At 39.8% G+C, this 16,596-nt stretch overlaps 2 protein-coding genes across 4 annotated transcripts; both read right to left on the reverse strand.

The window, feature by feature from the left end:
• Positions 1–653: 653 nt before the first annotated feature.
• hnf4g (hepatocyte nuclear factor 4, gamma) lies at positions 654–13,336 on the reverse strand. Of its 2 annotated transcripts, none has more exons than XM_034132592.1 (11): positions 13,131–13,336; positions 7,491–7,650; positions 7,223–7,317; positions 6,323–6,429; positions 6,080–6,229; positions 5,568–5,655; positions 4,746–4,898; positions 3,959–4,008; positions 3,599–3,785; positions 2,429–2,548; positions 654–2,045 (listed from the first exon to the last, which is right to left on the reverse strand). In XM_034132592.1, exons 1-11 carry the CDS (start codon positions 13,159–13,161, stop codon positions 1,936–1,938), a joined length of 1,251 nt encoding a protein of 416 aa, XP_033988483.1. In that variant the 5' UTR covers positions 13,162–13,336; the 3' UTR covers positions 654–1,935. The 2 variants fall into 2 exon arrangements, with proteins under 2 accessions (XP_033988483.1, XP_033988481.1); XM_034132590.1 differs by lacking the exon at positions 13,131–13,336 and adding an exon at positions 9,084–9,278.
• A 164-nt stretch (positions 13,337–13,500) lies between these two features.
• Positions 13,501–15,921, reverse strand: LOC117484124 (probable G-protein coupled receptor 141). 2 transcript variants are annotated; one of them, XM_034132593.1, is made up of 2 exons: positions 15,696–15,921; positions 13,501–15,115 (listed from the first exon to the last, which is right to left on the reverse strand). In XM_034132593.1, the coding sequence occupies exon 2, from the start codon at positions 15,113–15,115 to the stop codon at positions 14,174–14,176; it is 942 nt and encodes a 313-aa protein (XP_033988484.1). In that variant the 5' UTR covers positions 15,696–15,921; the 3' UTR covers positions 13,501–14,173. The 2 variants fall into 2 exon arrangements, with proteins under 2 accessions (XP_033988484.1, XP_033988485.1); XM_034132594.1 differs by having other exon boundaries at positions 15,692–15,921.
• Between the last annotated feature and the right edge of the window lie 675 nt (positions 15,922–16,596).

The raw sequence follows: 16,596 nt of genomic DNA on the forward strand, positions 1-16,596 counted from the left end.
GCCATGTTGATTCTAGACAGCATCATCTCCTCCACCACAAATAACCTGAGTGTTGTCTCCGACTCATACAACAATATACAGAGAATAAGAGCTCTCGGCTTTATCCCCCAGTCTCATCCACTGCACACACACACACACACACACACCGATAAAAATGATTGTGTATGGATGGAAGTAAACAAAATAACAGATTTAAAAGTACAGTTGGTCCCGGTACGGCTCAGTTTCATCTCCCATTGTCGTTTAACAATCTAGTTTGGCTTTAGGGTTGGCCCCAAAATGTGTTTTCTCAGGTGGATGGAAACTCGTTTGATTTTAGATGAGCAGCTGCATCCGGCAGTGCCGTCTCAATAGCGTCCAATAAAGCTTTACATACACACCATACACACCATACACACCATACACTCTAACCAATGGAACCGTGAGGCAGCATGATGAAGGAAGTAATGGACGCACCACACTCTGTATTCTTGCATGTGGAGACACCATATTGAAATACATTCTGTCAATTTATCATCATCTGTCTGTTTAAATTGTTTTTCCTTTTTGGATCAAATGTAAAAATGTCAATTTCCATTTATTCTTAGCAATATCTATTGAAATGGTTTCCTACTGTATGACTGCAGCGACAGATGATTGAAAAGCAATTTATCTTTTTCCATTTTACACTTTATTTAGTCCTATACAAAAAAAACGAATCAATGCATTCTTATATAACACATGGTTTTCAAATGATGCACAATGTATACAATAAGTAGTCCATTTACATTTAGTACAATGCTGTATTTCCTCTTGTGACAGCAAGAGGGCGCTACTGAGCCACAACACACTGTGTCTCTCACTGTAGGTCTGACCCCACATTCAATTAATTAATTTAAAATAAAATAGTCAAAATGGCATTTTAAACAATTTACTGCATAAATTAAGAAATATACACATTATCAAAGAAATACACAGTTGATTCTAGAAATGTAAAATAGCAAAACACTTTTATATTCCAAAAACTTCCATTTGTCTATATACAATAAAAAATTACAATTTATCCATATTCCTTTTGCATTTAACTTGAGTTCTTTCAAATGTATGTATAAATTATAAGATTGTTGTTAATATCATGTTGATTCTGGCCACTCTGTTCCCATTTATATTATATGTTAGCTGCTGAATACATGTATGTTAAAAATACTTGCGCCATAGTGTATGATATATGTATTCATGGCCCAGTATTAAATACAAACCAGTACACTTTCAGATTATTTTCAGAAGATTCAACTGTTAAAAAAGTTACTTCTTCTGAGTCTTTTTAGATAGAAATCTTAAATCCTGAAAATAAGCAACAATGTCCCTGAATTTCACACACATTTCATACACAATGACTGATGTATACATTCATTCATAATGTATATAAAACAAAACATTCAATTTGTATTTGATGGCAGGAGGGATTTGCTGACAGCAGGCCTTGATTATTATTTTTTTCATTGCTGTTGCCTTTGCAGTTTTTTTAAGCTAGTACTTGTGCTTTTACTCTTTGTCAGAACTCGCCTTTGCAGTCTTTGCAGTAGTGATAGACCTAAAGAAACATATGTGCCCAGGGGCCATTTTTCTGCAAATATGTGCCTAATAAAGCAGAACATTAGTCAAGCAAACAATCAAAAACATTTGAGGTTTTTAAAAGAAGAATATCTAGTTGTAAAACAGAGATACTGTTGTATTTGTTTAGGTAACCAGCAATATGCACCGGAAAGTGAGATATTTAAGTAATTGTAGCTTTTATTACATCTGAGTAGTTGTTGCAACATGAGCAGGAGTCACAGGGGGGAGAGGCAGGGCAAAGTCTAACCACGGAACAGGGAGGTTTCATAATCTTTACACCATGACCAGGCATGTTTAGAGGACACCGTGCCCATGTCACGCTCTCTGACAGAGTGCAGGTCAGAGATCTGTATGTGAGGGTGAGGGGCTGGCTGGAGGACAGAGGGGCTGGGGGAAGTGTTTGTACTTCTCTGGGGGGGTGGGCGATGGGATGGGAGTGTCAGGAGAGGCTGCAGGGAGAAAGAGACATTATATGGTTTTGCAAATATTAGGAAAAAGGTAATATTGTATACACAAAGACGGTAAAATGTATTGACTGTGGCCCACGGGAAATGTAACACTGCTTTATAGATACAGCCACCATCAATCTTCTGTGGCCATTAGGTGGTGTAATATCGCCAAATGCATTTTTTATTTTAAATGAAATCATGCAATACTCATCAATTCTTCAGAATGTTACATTTTTATGGATTCACATTCAGGTGGCCTATTTATTCTCTTCAAGGTAATGGAAACACAACTGGAGAATACTTTTTTGACATTTCACGCAGAGAGATGAATTGGACATCAATGTCGCTTTGATATTTCATGTGTGACTGTATGTGTTTCTTACCAATCTGTGGACTGTGAGTGACAGCCATGGTGCTGATGACCAGTGTGTGTCCAGTCAGAGGGTCCTGGGCCAACTGGGTGTGTGTCGGGTGGTGCAGGTGTGTGGGCTCCGACGTAAGGCCTGAACACATACGTTTTAGTTACAGAGAAATCTATATATTTATAAATATTTAATCAGGTTGCATTTAAGGGTTCACTCTTAATGAAACACTCCAAACACAGATTCCTTCTCTCACCTAACAAGCCCTCATCAAACCAAAAAGAACCAGTGCACCAATAAATCCCTATTCTGGACATTTTAATTAATTGAGTCAAGTTTTCCAAATGTCAAGTTTTCCAAATGTCAAGTTTTCCAAAGTCAAGTTTTCCAAAGTCAAGTTTTCCAAATGTATTCAGAGTTTATTTCAAAAGTGTATTGGCATGTGTGCATGTGTTATACAGTAATTGAGTCAGGCTGCCATAACTTAATTAAAAAAGCTGATCTATGTAAGAAGCTCTGCATGCTAAAATACACCCTCATTTTATAAGGAAAAGAAGGAATTTGTTTAGTTTAACTTTCTTGATTGTGTGGCTTGGTTTGAAAATGTATGTCAGCATCACTATGTTTTATCAAATGCACATTCACATAACTAAATATAATCCCCACAATATTTCAATGCTAGTTTTTATCTGTGTTTGGTTTGTTCTGCAGGATGCTGAAAAATAAAACACACATCTCTTTTTCTAAAGGTCTTCTAAGTCAGCTTGTCATATCGGGGGTTGTTTTTAGCATATATGGAGAAGACATTTTTGGAGATGACTTAGCTTTTATTTCCCACCTCACCCGGTGCTTCTGTTGTCTGTCATGGCTCTGCTTAGAATATGTTTGATGCATTCTACCTTTAAATACAGATTTCCTTATTCATACACGTTTCAATGTGTTTGCAGATGTCTATTTTGTCTGTGTTTGGATTATCTGAAGTTAAACCAACTCTCTGCAAACTTTTACCTATTGTATATATCCAGGAAAACTTTGGAGATGTACTTTTTTATTTGTTTCACTTCTTCATGCCTGCCCAGTTGCACACATTTATCATTGAATAGCGCCACTGGATCTTTTGTTTTTCCTAGCTGAAGGTCACCCTATTTTTCTTTCTGCAGGTTTACAAGCAGAAACACGGGTTGCTCTCACCTCCCAGCAGCATCTCGTGCAGCAGGTTGTCTATCTTGGCCAGGCCACAGAGCTTAATGAACTGGAGCTGTTCGATCATCTGCCAGGTGATGCTCTGCAGGGTGGGCAGCAGGAGCAGCAGCTCTCCAAAACGACCCCTGGAGTCATACTGACGGTCATTAATGTAGTCCTCCAGACTCATCTGGACCTGCACAAACACAAGGCCAAGTCTCCTGGTAAGTGGATGGATTATTATCTATCAAAATGTTTGATCAAATGCTAAGTAAAAGCGCCTCTTTAACACCGTTTAATGGAAATTATAATAGAGCATAGTAGAAAAAGAACTACATCACTGCAATAAGAGTCAAATGTTCGCCCTACCTGCAGACGGATGGCCTTGATCTTCGACGGGTCCCTCAAAGACTTTGCATCTGCAGATTGAAAAGGCACGGTGTGGAAGTGGGGGGTGGGAGGAGGGAGGGATTGAAGGACAGAAGGGTGAGAGAGAAAAAAAATCAGAAAGATCAGGAATGGGATTGAGGATATGTGTGGAATTGATGGAATGATTATGGTCCAACTGGGGCATGGAGGTAGAATGAGGAGATTTAGTGAAGGGGAGAAAAAGGGGGGACAGGTAACACCAGATGGGGGAGGGGCTGCGCTCACACTAGGCCAGGGAGATAAAAAAGGGAAAGAGGGATTGGGATCTCAGTTCGAGGGGAAATGTAACGAGATGAATAGGATTGGTTGGGAGAGGAGGGATGTGGACAGCAATATCAATGGGTATTGGACAAGGGGTCAAATATTTAGTTTGCTATTGTCAATACTTACTATGATATTCTGTCTTTAATGGTTTATTCTTTATTGTATTATTATTGCATTATCTACCTGGAGATAACACTTTAATGTAATGTTTTTAGCCCTTAATATTAACCCTTTTGAAATTCTGACATTATACAGATGTGGGCCATTACTCAGATCAATCCCTGTGCCAAGGAGATTACCAAGAGCAATTTACAAAATAGTATATATGAATCTTGCCTAAGTAAATTAAACTTTTTTTCTAAAGTGTTCTGAACTTACGATAAATCTAAATTGCAAACACAGACAATAGTTCCTGAAAACAGACGAAAGATATCCCTAAGAAGAGGGAAATTGTTTTAATTACCTGGGTCAAAGAAGACGATAGCCTTGAGCGCTGCATACTCGTTATCGTCTATTTGAATATCCTGAAAGGGATGCACCAGCTCACCCAGCACTCGGTTAGCAACCTTAAACATCTCCTGCTCAGGACTGTTCCTTTGGATCACACAGCCACTTCCTGTAGACACAGAGAGAACCGTTTAGTACCCAGAGGGGGGAAGGTGTGTGGTAGAGTGAGGAGAACAAATGTAACCTTTTAGAGAAAAACAGTTTTAAATCTGACTTCAGTGAAGTTATGGTCCTATATAGCAATAGACATCGTGTGTGTTTGAGTGTATGTATTTGATATATCTGCCTACACTATGATGTTGGTGAATGCCTAGGTAATGATTAATGTCGTTTACAAGAGACACATTTGAAGCTACAAAGAAATCACTTTTGGTTAATCATTCTCAGCTAATTCAACATTTAATCGCAAACACTTCACAATACAGTACTCAAAACTGTTAGTAGTTGTCAAGGCAGGAGGGAAGAAATACCTGATGATCAATGAATTGCTAATAACTAATTCCTGGGTAATCCAAGGGCTATATAATAGATCAAAGACAGGGGAATACTACATTGATGGATCATTAGCTAATGATTAGTTCAGTGTTCCTTCATCATAGCTGCTGAACTCAACGATTGATTAATGATCAGGTCGTTCCCCATTATTTACCCGGTCGTTCCCTAAGAAACCACGCATATTTATGTATACCCTAAAGTGTTACAAATTTGATCAGCCTTCACACTTAAGAGTGCGTATGCCACGTTAAAATAAGATGCTTTTCAACTGGAGAGTTCATACCTAAAAGCAGGAAGTCCTTGAATGGCATTGACCTTTTAGCGACCCCGAGCAAAAGGTGTTCACCTGCATGAGCCCTGAGCAAACTCACCTGGAAACACACACACACACACACACACACACACACACACACACACACACACACACACACACACACACACACACACACACACACACACACACACACACACACACACACACACACACACACACACACACACACACACAGTTATGCAAATAACCCAAACAATGCAACAAAGCCCCCACTTTTGCCCCTACACACATCACATAGCGGTAGTTTATGTAAACTACTGTATATTTAGTAAGATCTATTATGTTCTACTTATATATTGCTTTTAATAATCTTTCATTTAATCTTTCTTTCATCCAAACTGAAAGTTATTTGTTATAATAAACAACTTGTTCAAGATGCAGGCACAAACATGACCAGGAATTATTTCCTGCAAGCGACAGAATAATCGAAGTTGACCAATCATGCGTCAAAGCCCCATTACCTGGTCATCCAGTGGCAGTTCTCCAAATGCAGGAATGTACTTGGCCCACTCCACCAACACTAACAGCTGTTGTCTCATTGAATCACACACATCTCCCACAGTGGCCGACTTCTGCTCCGAGATGTCTGTTAATCCGACTGGAGCAATGACCTGGAGGGAGAAAAATAATAGTTTCCAGGGTCAAAATCCACTGATTTCCTTATCTAAGTAATTTAATCACGCACAGGAATAATGGATTGTCACCTGTTGGGCCAGTGATTCAGCTTGAGCCAAAATAGTAATGGGGGGCAAGTCTTGGGAGTCAGGGATACTTCTTCTGGAGCTGATCCGATCTCTCTCGTTCTGTACAGCTAAAACGAAACAGAGAGCTGTAAGGTTTCTGTGTGTGAAGCAGAAAAAGCAATTAACAGGAATTGCAAAAGTCCACTAACTTTTCAAACTGGAATACGTCTAGCTATCTTTCTTGTATTCAAGTGTCTGTCTTGGTTTAGTGTTGGGAATTTAGCTGTGTTAAAAGTTGGGGGTTAGTCCGTATATGCAAACGATGAGAGAGCCGCTAGTGGAAGTTAATATTTAAGAAAAATAGTTATACAGGCTGGCATCAGCAACCGGAGTCAAACGTTAACCAGTTGGATTCCAGAACAACATGTTTGAATAACACATGATTAGGTGTCATATAACTTCTTGCCAAGGTTATACCCCTCATAAATATAGACACACACACACACACACACACACACACACACACACACACACACACACACACACACACATACACATACACATACACATACACATACACATACACATACACATACACTCACACACACACTAAGTAATCACCGTCCTAGTTTATTGCCCAGCCCATTTCAACCATCTTGAAGCAGCTTTCAGATTCTCTTAAGACAGCCTCTCCCTAAGGGCCACCAGGTTTATGTAAAGTCTACTTTGAGTCAGTGGAAAAGATGAAAAATAAACATTTAAGATGAGCATATATAGCCTATACCTCTGACAATACGGAATAAATATCTACTGGGGTATCCAAATAATTTAGACTTTCTATTTTGTTTATCTACATGTAAACTTTTGTTTCAAAAGAAAAGGAGTTTCATGATGAAACATTGTTTAGAGAGGTTTCCCTACCTTCTTTCTTCATGCCAGCCCTGAAGCATTTGTTGAGTCTGCAGAAACGACACTGGTTCCTCTTATCTTTATCCACAATGCACTGCCTGCTGAACCTGAAGTAGACACATGTACAACGATATAGGTAGCTTCACAGAGCAATACAACAATGTGCCATGCAATGACACGTTTTATTTAGATCTGCAGGCTACAAGAGTATGTTAAGTTACCGATGTAAGTGTGTCATGATATAATGTGTGCTCTCACAGTATATGTTTGCTATCTGTACCTGCAGGTGTAGACGTGGCTCTTGCGTATGGAGCGTCTGAAGAAGCCCTTACATCCGTCACAGCTGGAGGCTCCGTAGTGTTTCCCCGTGGCTTTGTCTCCACAGATGGCACAGTTACTGCTCACCCCGTCTGGCAGGTTGGGCTCAGTCGGCATGCTGTCTGAAACACAGGTAAACACACAAAAACATACTCATACATCTGTATATTACCATGCAGAAGTGCCTTTCACCTGCATTATTTCTAAATGCCAGCAGGGGGCAACACCACTAATCGCAGAAAGAAGTGTGATTGTATAGAAGTCTATGAAAAGAGCAGCACTAGTGTGTCGATACCATATTGTTTGCTAAGGTGCTAATGCTAGGCTATCTGGACCTGCTGGGCCTCGTAACTCACCAGCTCCATTTTCTCAAAATATGTTCGCTTCCGACTCCAAAAATGCAAATAAACCAACATCCATTAAAAGTTTAGTATGGTCTAATGATAGGACTGCAACTGCATTATTTCAGATAATTGAAGCCACCATGTGCGGGATTATAGCATCTTAATACTCTAGTAAATGTATCCTGTGTAGATCCAATAGTGTAAACACAGAGGTTTGTTGGTGTTGTATTTGAACGTAAAAGGAAAAAAATCAACATAAATCAGGGAAAAGAATGAATGGAAGACACATCATCATCATTACCAGAATAAAAACCATAACCATCATCAATGTCCCCACATGTATATTTCAGTGGAACTAAATGAAACCTAACATTCATAGCAGGTAAAAGTTCATACTGCATTAACACACACACACACACACGCACGCACACGCACGCACGCACACACACACACGTCTCTATCACACTCTCACCAGGCAGTGCAGATGAGTCAATGTTCGACTAACTTTCTGCTCACATGCTGAGGTGACATCAGTGCAGCGCTGCGTGCAAGCTCTTCAATAAAATAGATCTTTATGACACATACCTGCCTCTCCTTCCTAAACACTTTCATGCTTTAACAACCGAATCCCAGTACTGTTCTTTCCTACACCACCACTGATTTTCACTTAAACAATATAGAAACAACAGTGCAATTATTTAAAAGTGTTAACAGGCAACTATGCACGCACCATTGCTCAACCTTCAAATGTCATGAGTTTCAAAATCAGTAAATATATTAATAGGAACCCATACTAATTTCCTTTTTCTGCAAATAGCAACTAATTTGCCTTTTTGTTGGTCTCACGCCACATCTTCAGTGAAGCCCCAAGTTCTTACGAACACTCATCAGTAGATGCTTTAAGATGCTACATATTCATTATATGCACAGTACATGACTCCTTTTATTTCTCTGTCCATATTAAGTCTCACTTAGTAAATGTATGATAAGGTGCTTATCATTCTGGATCAGTGATTATAAAGATGGTGTGTTTATCTAGACACCATTATACTCTATGTAAGCAAATCTAATTTAACATGCAGGCTGAAAATCACAGGTTTTGTTCTCAAATAAGTGTTTTTATGTGCACGCCATGTATTGTGTGTGTGTGTGTGTGTGTGTGTGTGTGTGTCTGTGTGTGTGTGTCTGTGTGTGTGTCTACATGCACTTACCTCCTCCTCCACAGAGCACCTCTGCATTCTCAAAGCCCAGGGTGCTGTATGAGGGATCCAGGCCTTCACAATAGTTTGCTACTTCCATATCTAACAGAGATTTACTCTGAGGAACAGACGGATACTTCATTACTGTTCTCCACCCTTTCTTCTTCTTCTTCTTCTCTTCTCAGACCACTCTATAGTCTCTCTTTCTGCTAGTCCATCTAATTCCTACAGACATGATAAGGGTGATCCCTGGCATAAAAGATCTATAATCCCGTTTGATTGGGCCAGAAGCAGGGAGAGGGGAGGAGCCGTGGAAAAGTCTTCTCACCTTATTGCACATTACTTATCTGTCCTTCTCTCTCGCACTTATCACAGGGGATGGATAGATAGTGAGGAAGGAGATATATCCCTTCACCCCCTCCACTTTTTTATATTTATATATATATTTTCACCATGAGCTAGATTGTATCAGATTTTGAAGGTTGGATATGTATCTAGGGTGGGGGCGAATGGTATTTTCTACAGGCGTGTGTGTGTGTGTGTGTGTGTGTGTGTGTGTGTGTGTGTGTGTGTGTGTGTGTGTGTGTGTGTGTGTGTGTGTGTGTGTGTGTGTGTGTGTGTGTGTGTGTGTGTGTGTGTGTGTGTGTGTGTGTGTGTGTGTGTGTGTGTGTGTGTGTGTGTGTGTGTGTGTGTGTGTGTGTGTGTGTGTGTGTGTGTGTGTGTGTGTGTGTGTGTGTGTGTGTGTGTGTGTGTGTGTGTGTGTGTGTGTGTGTGTGTGTGTGTGTGTGTGTGTGTGTGTGTGTGTGTGTGTGTGTGTGTGTGTGTGTGTGTGTGTGTGTGTGTGTGTGTGTGTGTGTGTGTGTGGGGTGGTGTGTGGGTGTGTGTCCTTCCGAGGCCTCCTAATCTAATCAATAATGGAGTAATAGCACCACCACCCTCAGCAGATATAATCTATGAAGACACAAAGTGAAGTGGAAAACACTGATAACTTCCAGTACCTCTTCCACAAACACTCCCTCATTCAACATCCAACCCTCATTCATTAAAGTTAATAAAATATGTATTATGTAGGCCATTTTCTAAGCTAACTGGCCACTGTAAACATCTCAAAAGACATTAACTGAGTTGAAAGACTCTAGTTGTAAAACTTGTATTTCTTTTTTTTTTAATAGCTTAGTGGGTCATTTTTTCAACAATTTCTTGTGGGTTTAATTTAAAAAAAAATGGGATTTTATGCAGGAATGCGTAAAGCTGGCTACACACCAACCCGATTTTGGGAGTCAGAGGCCGTCAGAGGCAGTCGGGCATTCGCGGCGCCCTACTCAGGTTGGTGTGTCCCGCACCGTCGTCTCTTTACGGCACCTTTTCACACCTCAGAGGTCAGAGAAAGTCGGCCCAAGCAATCACTCTGATTGGCTGTTCACACTACCGCTGCCTGCTGGCAAGGACAGTTATTGCCACTCGTCGACTGAAGTATTTGCGGTGTGTTCGTAGGTGGGCGGCGTAGGTGGGCGGCGTAGGTGGGCGGCGTAGGCGGGCGGCGTAGCCGACGCAGGCGACGTACAGTAGCTGACGTAAAAGTCGGGACGCCTTCGGTATGCGTTCTTTGGTCTCAGGTGGGTGTGTAGCGGCCTTAAAAGTCATTGTCTGTAATCAGTAATTATCTACATTTGTAGGTTGCTGCTGCTGAAGATGAATGAGCATTTTCAGACAGTGATACACTTAGAGAATCTTTGTTCTTTTCCTTTGATAATGATGAGCCAATCAGCTGGGAAACACAAGTAACTACTAGAGAGCAGCCTGCATTATTGTTTAGCTCGAGTTCTAAAAATGCATGAGAGGAAGTGAAACTCAAAAATACGGGTTAAACAGTTGTCAGTGAGCTGCCTTTTCTTCAGTGCAGGAATGCTGTAAACACACCGTAATTTAGTACCATAAACCTGTAAAATGTCCCAACCCACCCATTTTACATCGGGAGTTTCATTGCACTAAATCTTATTGTGTGGCTTAAAGGTAATCAGTTTGGGGCATTGTGTTAGAGAGGGCCGTAAATGATAAGAGGCAGTATTATGGGAGATTTGATGCCCTACATCAGTAATGAGAGATAGCAACGCAGCCAGTAAATGAGCAGGCGCCGGGGTAATATTGGCTGAGTAAATCAGAATGTACATTATCGCAGATTACTTAGGGGACATAAAGGGAAAAAGCAATTAGTATCCGGTCACAGGGTAATAACTGACATCTTAGTTAATACGCAAGGCTGGGATAAAAGGGGTTGAGTGTCATAGCCAAGAGAGAGAGAGAGATAGAGAGAGGAGTGATAGAAAGAAGTGAGAGATTACAGTTTAACCAGGCCTGCTGACTCATCAGGTTTCTGGAGGAGCAAGAATAATTTACTCTTTACAACCACACACACACACACACACACACACACACACACACACACACACACACACACACACACACACACACACACACACATATAAAAAGGACTGACACGGCAGCATGAGTGTGGTGGATTCAATGTATCGTCATCGAATATGGAAGTCACTCTGCATTAGGTTAAAAGAAGGGGTAAAGTGAGAATATACACTGCATGTGAGTGGTGTTTAGGGGCTATCAATGATTGGTTTAAAATACAAAAAGAAAGCAAGGCGTGTTGAGTTTTCAAGCTTTGAGGACAGATGAAATTCCAGTATTCATTCAAGTGAAAATCATTTTTGCTTTTCTGAGGCTTTTCTCTTTCAGCCTCACCCTCCTCTTTTAAGTGCAAGGACAACACGCTTAGGAATTCAAGTCTTTATAATTCTCATGAATGCATTTAATCTTTTTCTTTCTACCCTTTCAATGTTTGACCAATCATGCCCTCTTGATTTATCTAGATACAATGTCCCAATCACTCTAGCTAATCAGCGGATTATAAAGACATGACACTCTGAATATTAACACTACTAGGTTAACATTACACATTCATACAAATACTTGAAAACATTATGATTTCTTCAGCTGAAAACCAAACAGGACGTCACTGAGAAACCGTGTCTGCTTAGCAACCAAAAGCTACACCAAGCCATAAAGCCCTGCGCTAAGAGGCTACCTCTGTGTGAACTGGCCATAATACTGTCGCCTCTCTTTAGATTAGAGGTTTTAATAGTGGCAGATGATGCTCAGCCACCAAACTGACTCCAGTAAACCTCTACTTCCTGATACCTGGGCAGCAGTAAAACACAGTAGAATATTGTTCACTCTTGAAACTCATCCGACTGATTCGCTTTTCTTTTGAAAGAGTTATTTGCTTTGTATTCATGCTATGCTATTGTGCAACTTAATAGAAACATATTAAAGAATCATTTTAAATAGTCAACAGCACTCCTATAACACTTTACAATTCCCTGCATTATTGATGTGTTATGCAAAAGGTCCTTAAAGTTGCTAATATCAACCTTACAATAAATTACAGGACTACATCATGTTTTCTGTGCGTATTATTATATTACACACTAATGTATCTATTTAATTTTTAGCATGTATGTATTTTCAGTAGTAGTATCACAGTAGAAAAACACAATGTGTCTGTATAACCATCTTTCTGCTTAGCAACCTGCTGCTCTGTAACACTGCTCTTCTTATTGATGACATCCCTGTACAGGTGAACAAGTTTATCACATGATCTTTACATCACCGCATGCGTGACACATAAGTCTATCTTATCTTTTTTTCACAAAATACTGTCTGCAGACAGAGGCGAGAACACCATCTCATTAAATACACCGGACAAAACAAAACACATCATCTACACAATTTGGGCAACCCCATTTCTATCCTACAATTCAAAAGCATACTCTTTACAGAACACAAAACCAATTGAAGTGCACGGCGAGTAGAAGCATTACCTCCAAAATATAAACCACGTGATTTAGCAGAACCAAACTTCCTTCATTAAGAGCTCAAAGTAAGCTTCCTCTTCAAAACCAAAAGCATAACTCATAATTCTTACAGTTGACGTGGATGTTTTGCATTTTTAGAACTATATATTTTCACGGCAGGACTTTGACTTACCTGTGCTTCTGTTTCCGTCTGGAATGTGCATTTATCCAGGTGTACCGTGATCAGCCCTTCAGTGCGACATTAGTCTCCCGCTGAGAATAGGTCAATGATAAAGGCGTTCAACAACATTAAAAGGGAAGGTTGGAGAGCTGAGCGGGATATAATTCATGGAGCAGCACATTGGATGGCGCCACCATAGCCCTGTCATTAGATCGATTTACTAAACAAACTCAAACCAGGGTGGGGATGTTAAACAGTAACCCAGAGCCATAAAAACCAAAAGGAAAGGATCACCAGGTGTGTGTGTTTGTGTGTGTGTGTCAGTTAGGGCCTGTAACACCCCCTCTGAGGACAGAAGGTAACAGATTCAAGAGGCTTGAGGTAATGTTTCACAAAATAATGGTGAAGAAGTAACCATTTTAGACATTTATTTCACTCTGTACACACACAGGGTTAAGTGTTGGCTAATATGTTGAAATACATGTAAACTGTGTACTTCATTCCGACTCTTATGTGTTTTATAATAAGTAACATATTGGATAAAACAATTAGGAAACCAAACAGCAATTTTATTAGCTAGTATTACAAATATAATGTTCGAAGCCTGTTTTATATCCACACACACCAGCAGATGGCAACAGTTCATTCATTTTGAGCCAGGAACAGTTTACAGTCTCACATTCTTACAACATTTGCAAAAAAATTGAATATTATTGCATTTCTCACATCAAAAAAATACTGCAGAGGACACAACAGTGGTAGGATTTAAAAGTGGGAAAGCATGATAAATACAAAAGAATATTAGCTCCAAAAAGACCAGAAAATACCCACTGAGTAAAGATTATTTTTGTATGTTTTATAAAAATCTCTTCTTTAATGTTTTTGAAGTTTTAATCCAATCAGTGGTAAGGATTTTTTGTAATTTGAGTAGTTATAACATTCTGCTTTTTATAGAAATGCACAATAGCCATTTTGACCCTAACCTGATTCCTACTTCTTCCAAAATAAAGCAAATCAAGTATCTGGAGTGGACCCCCTAACGCTTCCAAGAAATGTCAAAAAGTCATTTTGGGGCAGCACATGAACCAGGTTCTCCTGCCCAGGAAGGTGAGCATGTCCAAACAATTAAAAGTGGTCAGAGTCAGAAACACCTCGTTGACGTTCTCCAGGTGGATGTTTTCTAAGTAGTTGAGCCGGAACATGTGGTAGGGGATGAAGCAGACGACCATGACGAGAGCGAAGCACAGACTCTTCTGCTGAGCCCCGTAGTCCTGCTGCGAGCTGCACCCCTCGCGGTGCTTCTTATATAAAACCCTCAGGGCGTTGGCTTGGAGGCCTGTTAGCACTGAAGCTACCAATATGATCACTATACTGACGATGTAGATTAACACCTTTGCATCAGCTATGTTGTTGCCAAACTTGAAGCAAGTGGTATTTGTGTTGTTTTTACTGCTCTTATCGTTTCCTATTTTGCCGTAGAAAGAATGCATGATGCAAGGGACCACGACGAGCACCACTATCCACACCACTCCACTGACGAGGAGAGCGTGGAACTTATGGAACGATACCACAAGCTCAGCGTTGTAGTAGAACGACATCAAGCGTGTGACGAGGATGATCACGTAGAAGAGGAAGGACATGTACATGTGGATGTGGATCATGCCGCTGACCACCCGGCACCACCCGGGGCTCAGGGCCCATTGATGAGTGGCGTAATAGTAAATCCTGAAGGGCACGGTCAGGAGGAAGAGGAAGTGGGTGAAGATGAGGTTGAGTACGGCTGTGGAGGTGATGGATGTGGAGCTGAACCTCATGATGTGCATCATCAGGCTCAGGCTGATGATGCCACTGAGCAGAACCACCGAGTTGATGACCAGGAGGACGGTGTGGTACTCTTTAGGGTTTGAGGTGTTCGGTGAGGAGCTTGAGGTCATCATGGAGGTCATCATGGAGGTTAAGGCCGAAGATAACACGCTTTGGGTGACCGTGGTAGCCATCTTAGATAGGGAGAGAAAACAGGAGGAATTGACAGAGGAACTGAAGATTAGTGATGTGATGAAGGGAATCAATCAGTTCAGGGCTTCTTTTGAACTATTTCTTCCATGTTGTGTGAATTTTTCTGTCCATGTTTTCTCCTTAAAACGTTTTTTTGGGGGAGTAAAATTGACATGACCATTTAAAAAAAACCGAAGTAGGCTTAACCAAAAAAATAAAAATAATAATACTAAATACAAAATAATGTAAAAAATTGGCTGATGTAGCTTATGTTTGAAACACCACATTATATTGACATACTTCACTGACGCTATTTGTTCATATTTGAACACAAAATCCAGATTAAGACATTGACACCGAAGAATAATTTTGTCAGACATGCTTCAAGTGTTTACATCCTGTATCATTTTAACAGGAAACCAAACTTAAAACATACTAAAGATACTAAATCTCAAAATACAAACCCTAAAATGCAAAGATAAGAAACAAACACATTGTTCAGGCCATCAAAAGAACATTGTGAAACTGAAAAGGAAATAGCATTACATGTATAATCGAAAAAGAAAAAAAATACTTACTTACTTTTTAGTAACCACCAGCTGAGTGCTCTTGAGTGTGTGAAAATGAGGCATACAGAGCGAGTATTTCCTCTACATTAAATCTAATTATGTTTGTCATCAGGTTTTGTCGGTGCACATGGGAAAAGCTCTTCGTGTGATAAACGCCTGTGTGTGTGTCTGTGCACTTATTGGTACCAACTCATGTGGAAGTTGAGATTGTGAAAATCAGCCTTGTGTGTGTTTCACCAACCACCGTTCAGTTTTGCATAATTGTGTGTGTGTGTGTGTGTGTTTGTGTGTTTGTGTGTGTTTAATTATTTGTGCGTGTGCACTCCTTTAGAAATTGGAGGTGTTTCACACAACCAGGAACTTGGCTGCTTCCTCCTTCTGGTCACTACACTTCTCTACTTATTATTTTCTTTAATATTAAACTATATACAAACCATTATAATATGATATGAAACTGTAGAGACAATGCCATGTAGAATTGTTGACTAGAAATTGAAATGTATAATGTAGGAGCAATATAAAAAATACTTAATGCAATAAACTCTTTACCTAATTTTAAAATACTCTATCCTCCAAGTGTCTTCCTCCCAAGTGAGGAATGACATTTGGAAATAAATCTATTAAATTATTAATATTATGTTGTGCTTACTCAATACAAATCTAATAAATTGTTATAAAATGTATGAGTCCTTATAGCTATCATCATTATGCCATGTTACAAGCAGGTTATACCTAATCAAAACTATATTTATAATGCATTATAGTCATGTGCATAATAGAAAGGATACTGCTATTTAAAATCTCTTATGTGAGTTTTTTGGATTACTGTTTTTTAGTACAAAAAGCCGTCATATCTAAAACAGAAAGCAATAATATTCTGCAGAAGTCATGTTTGTCTTGAGTTTCTAGGAACC

This window comes from Trematomus bernacchii, unplaced genomic scaffold (genome assembly GCF_902827165.1).
Source record: "Trematomus bernacchii unplaced genomic scaffold, fTreBer1.1, whole genome shotgun sequence".
NCBI lineage: Eukaryota > Metazoa > Chordata > Actinopteri > Perciformes > Nototheniidae > Trematomus > Trematomus bernacchii.

Coding starts and splice junctions, on each gene's coding strand:
- LOC117484124 (XM_034132593.1), bottom strand. CDS start 15,115: ATGGCTACCACGGTCACCCAAAGCGTGTTATCTTCGGCCTTAACCTCC.
- hnf4g (XM_034132590.1), bottom strand. CDS start 9,213: ATGAAGTATCCGTCTGTTCCTCAGAGTAAATCTCTGTTAGATATGGAA. Junction 2,549..3,598: donor GCACGAGATGCTGCTGGGAG/GTGAGAGCAACC, acceptor GTATGTGTTCAG/GCCTTACGTCGGAGCCCACA. Junction 2,046..2,428: donor CACTCACAGTCCACAGATTG/GTAAGAAACACA, acceptor TTCTCCCTGCAG/CCTCTCCTGACACTCCCATC.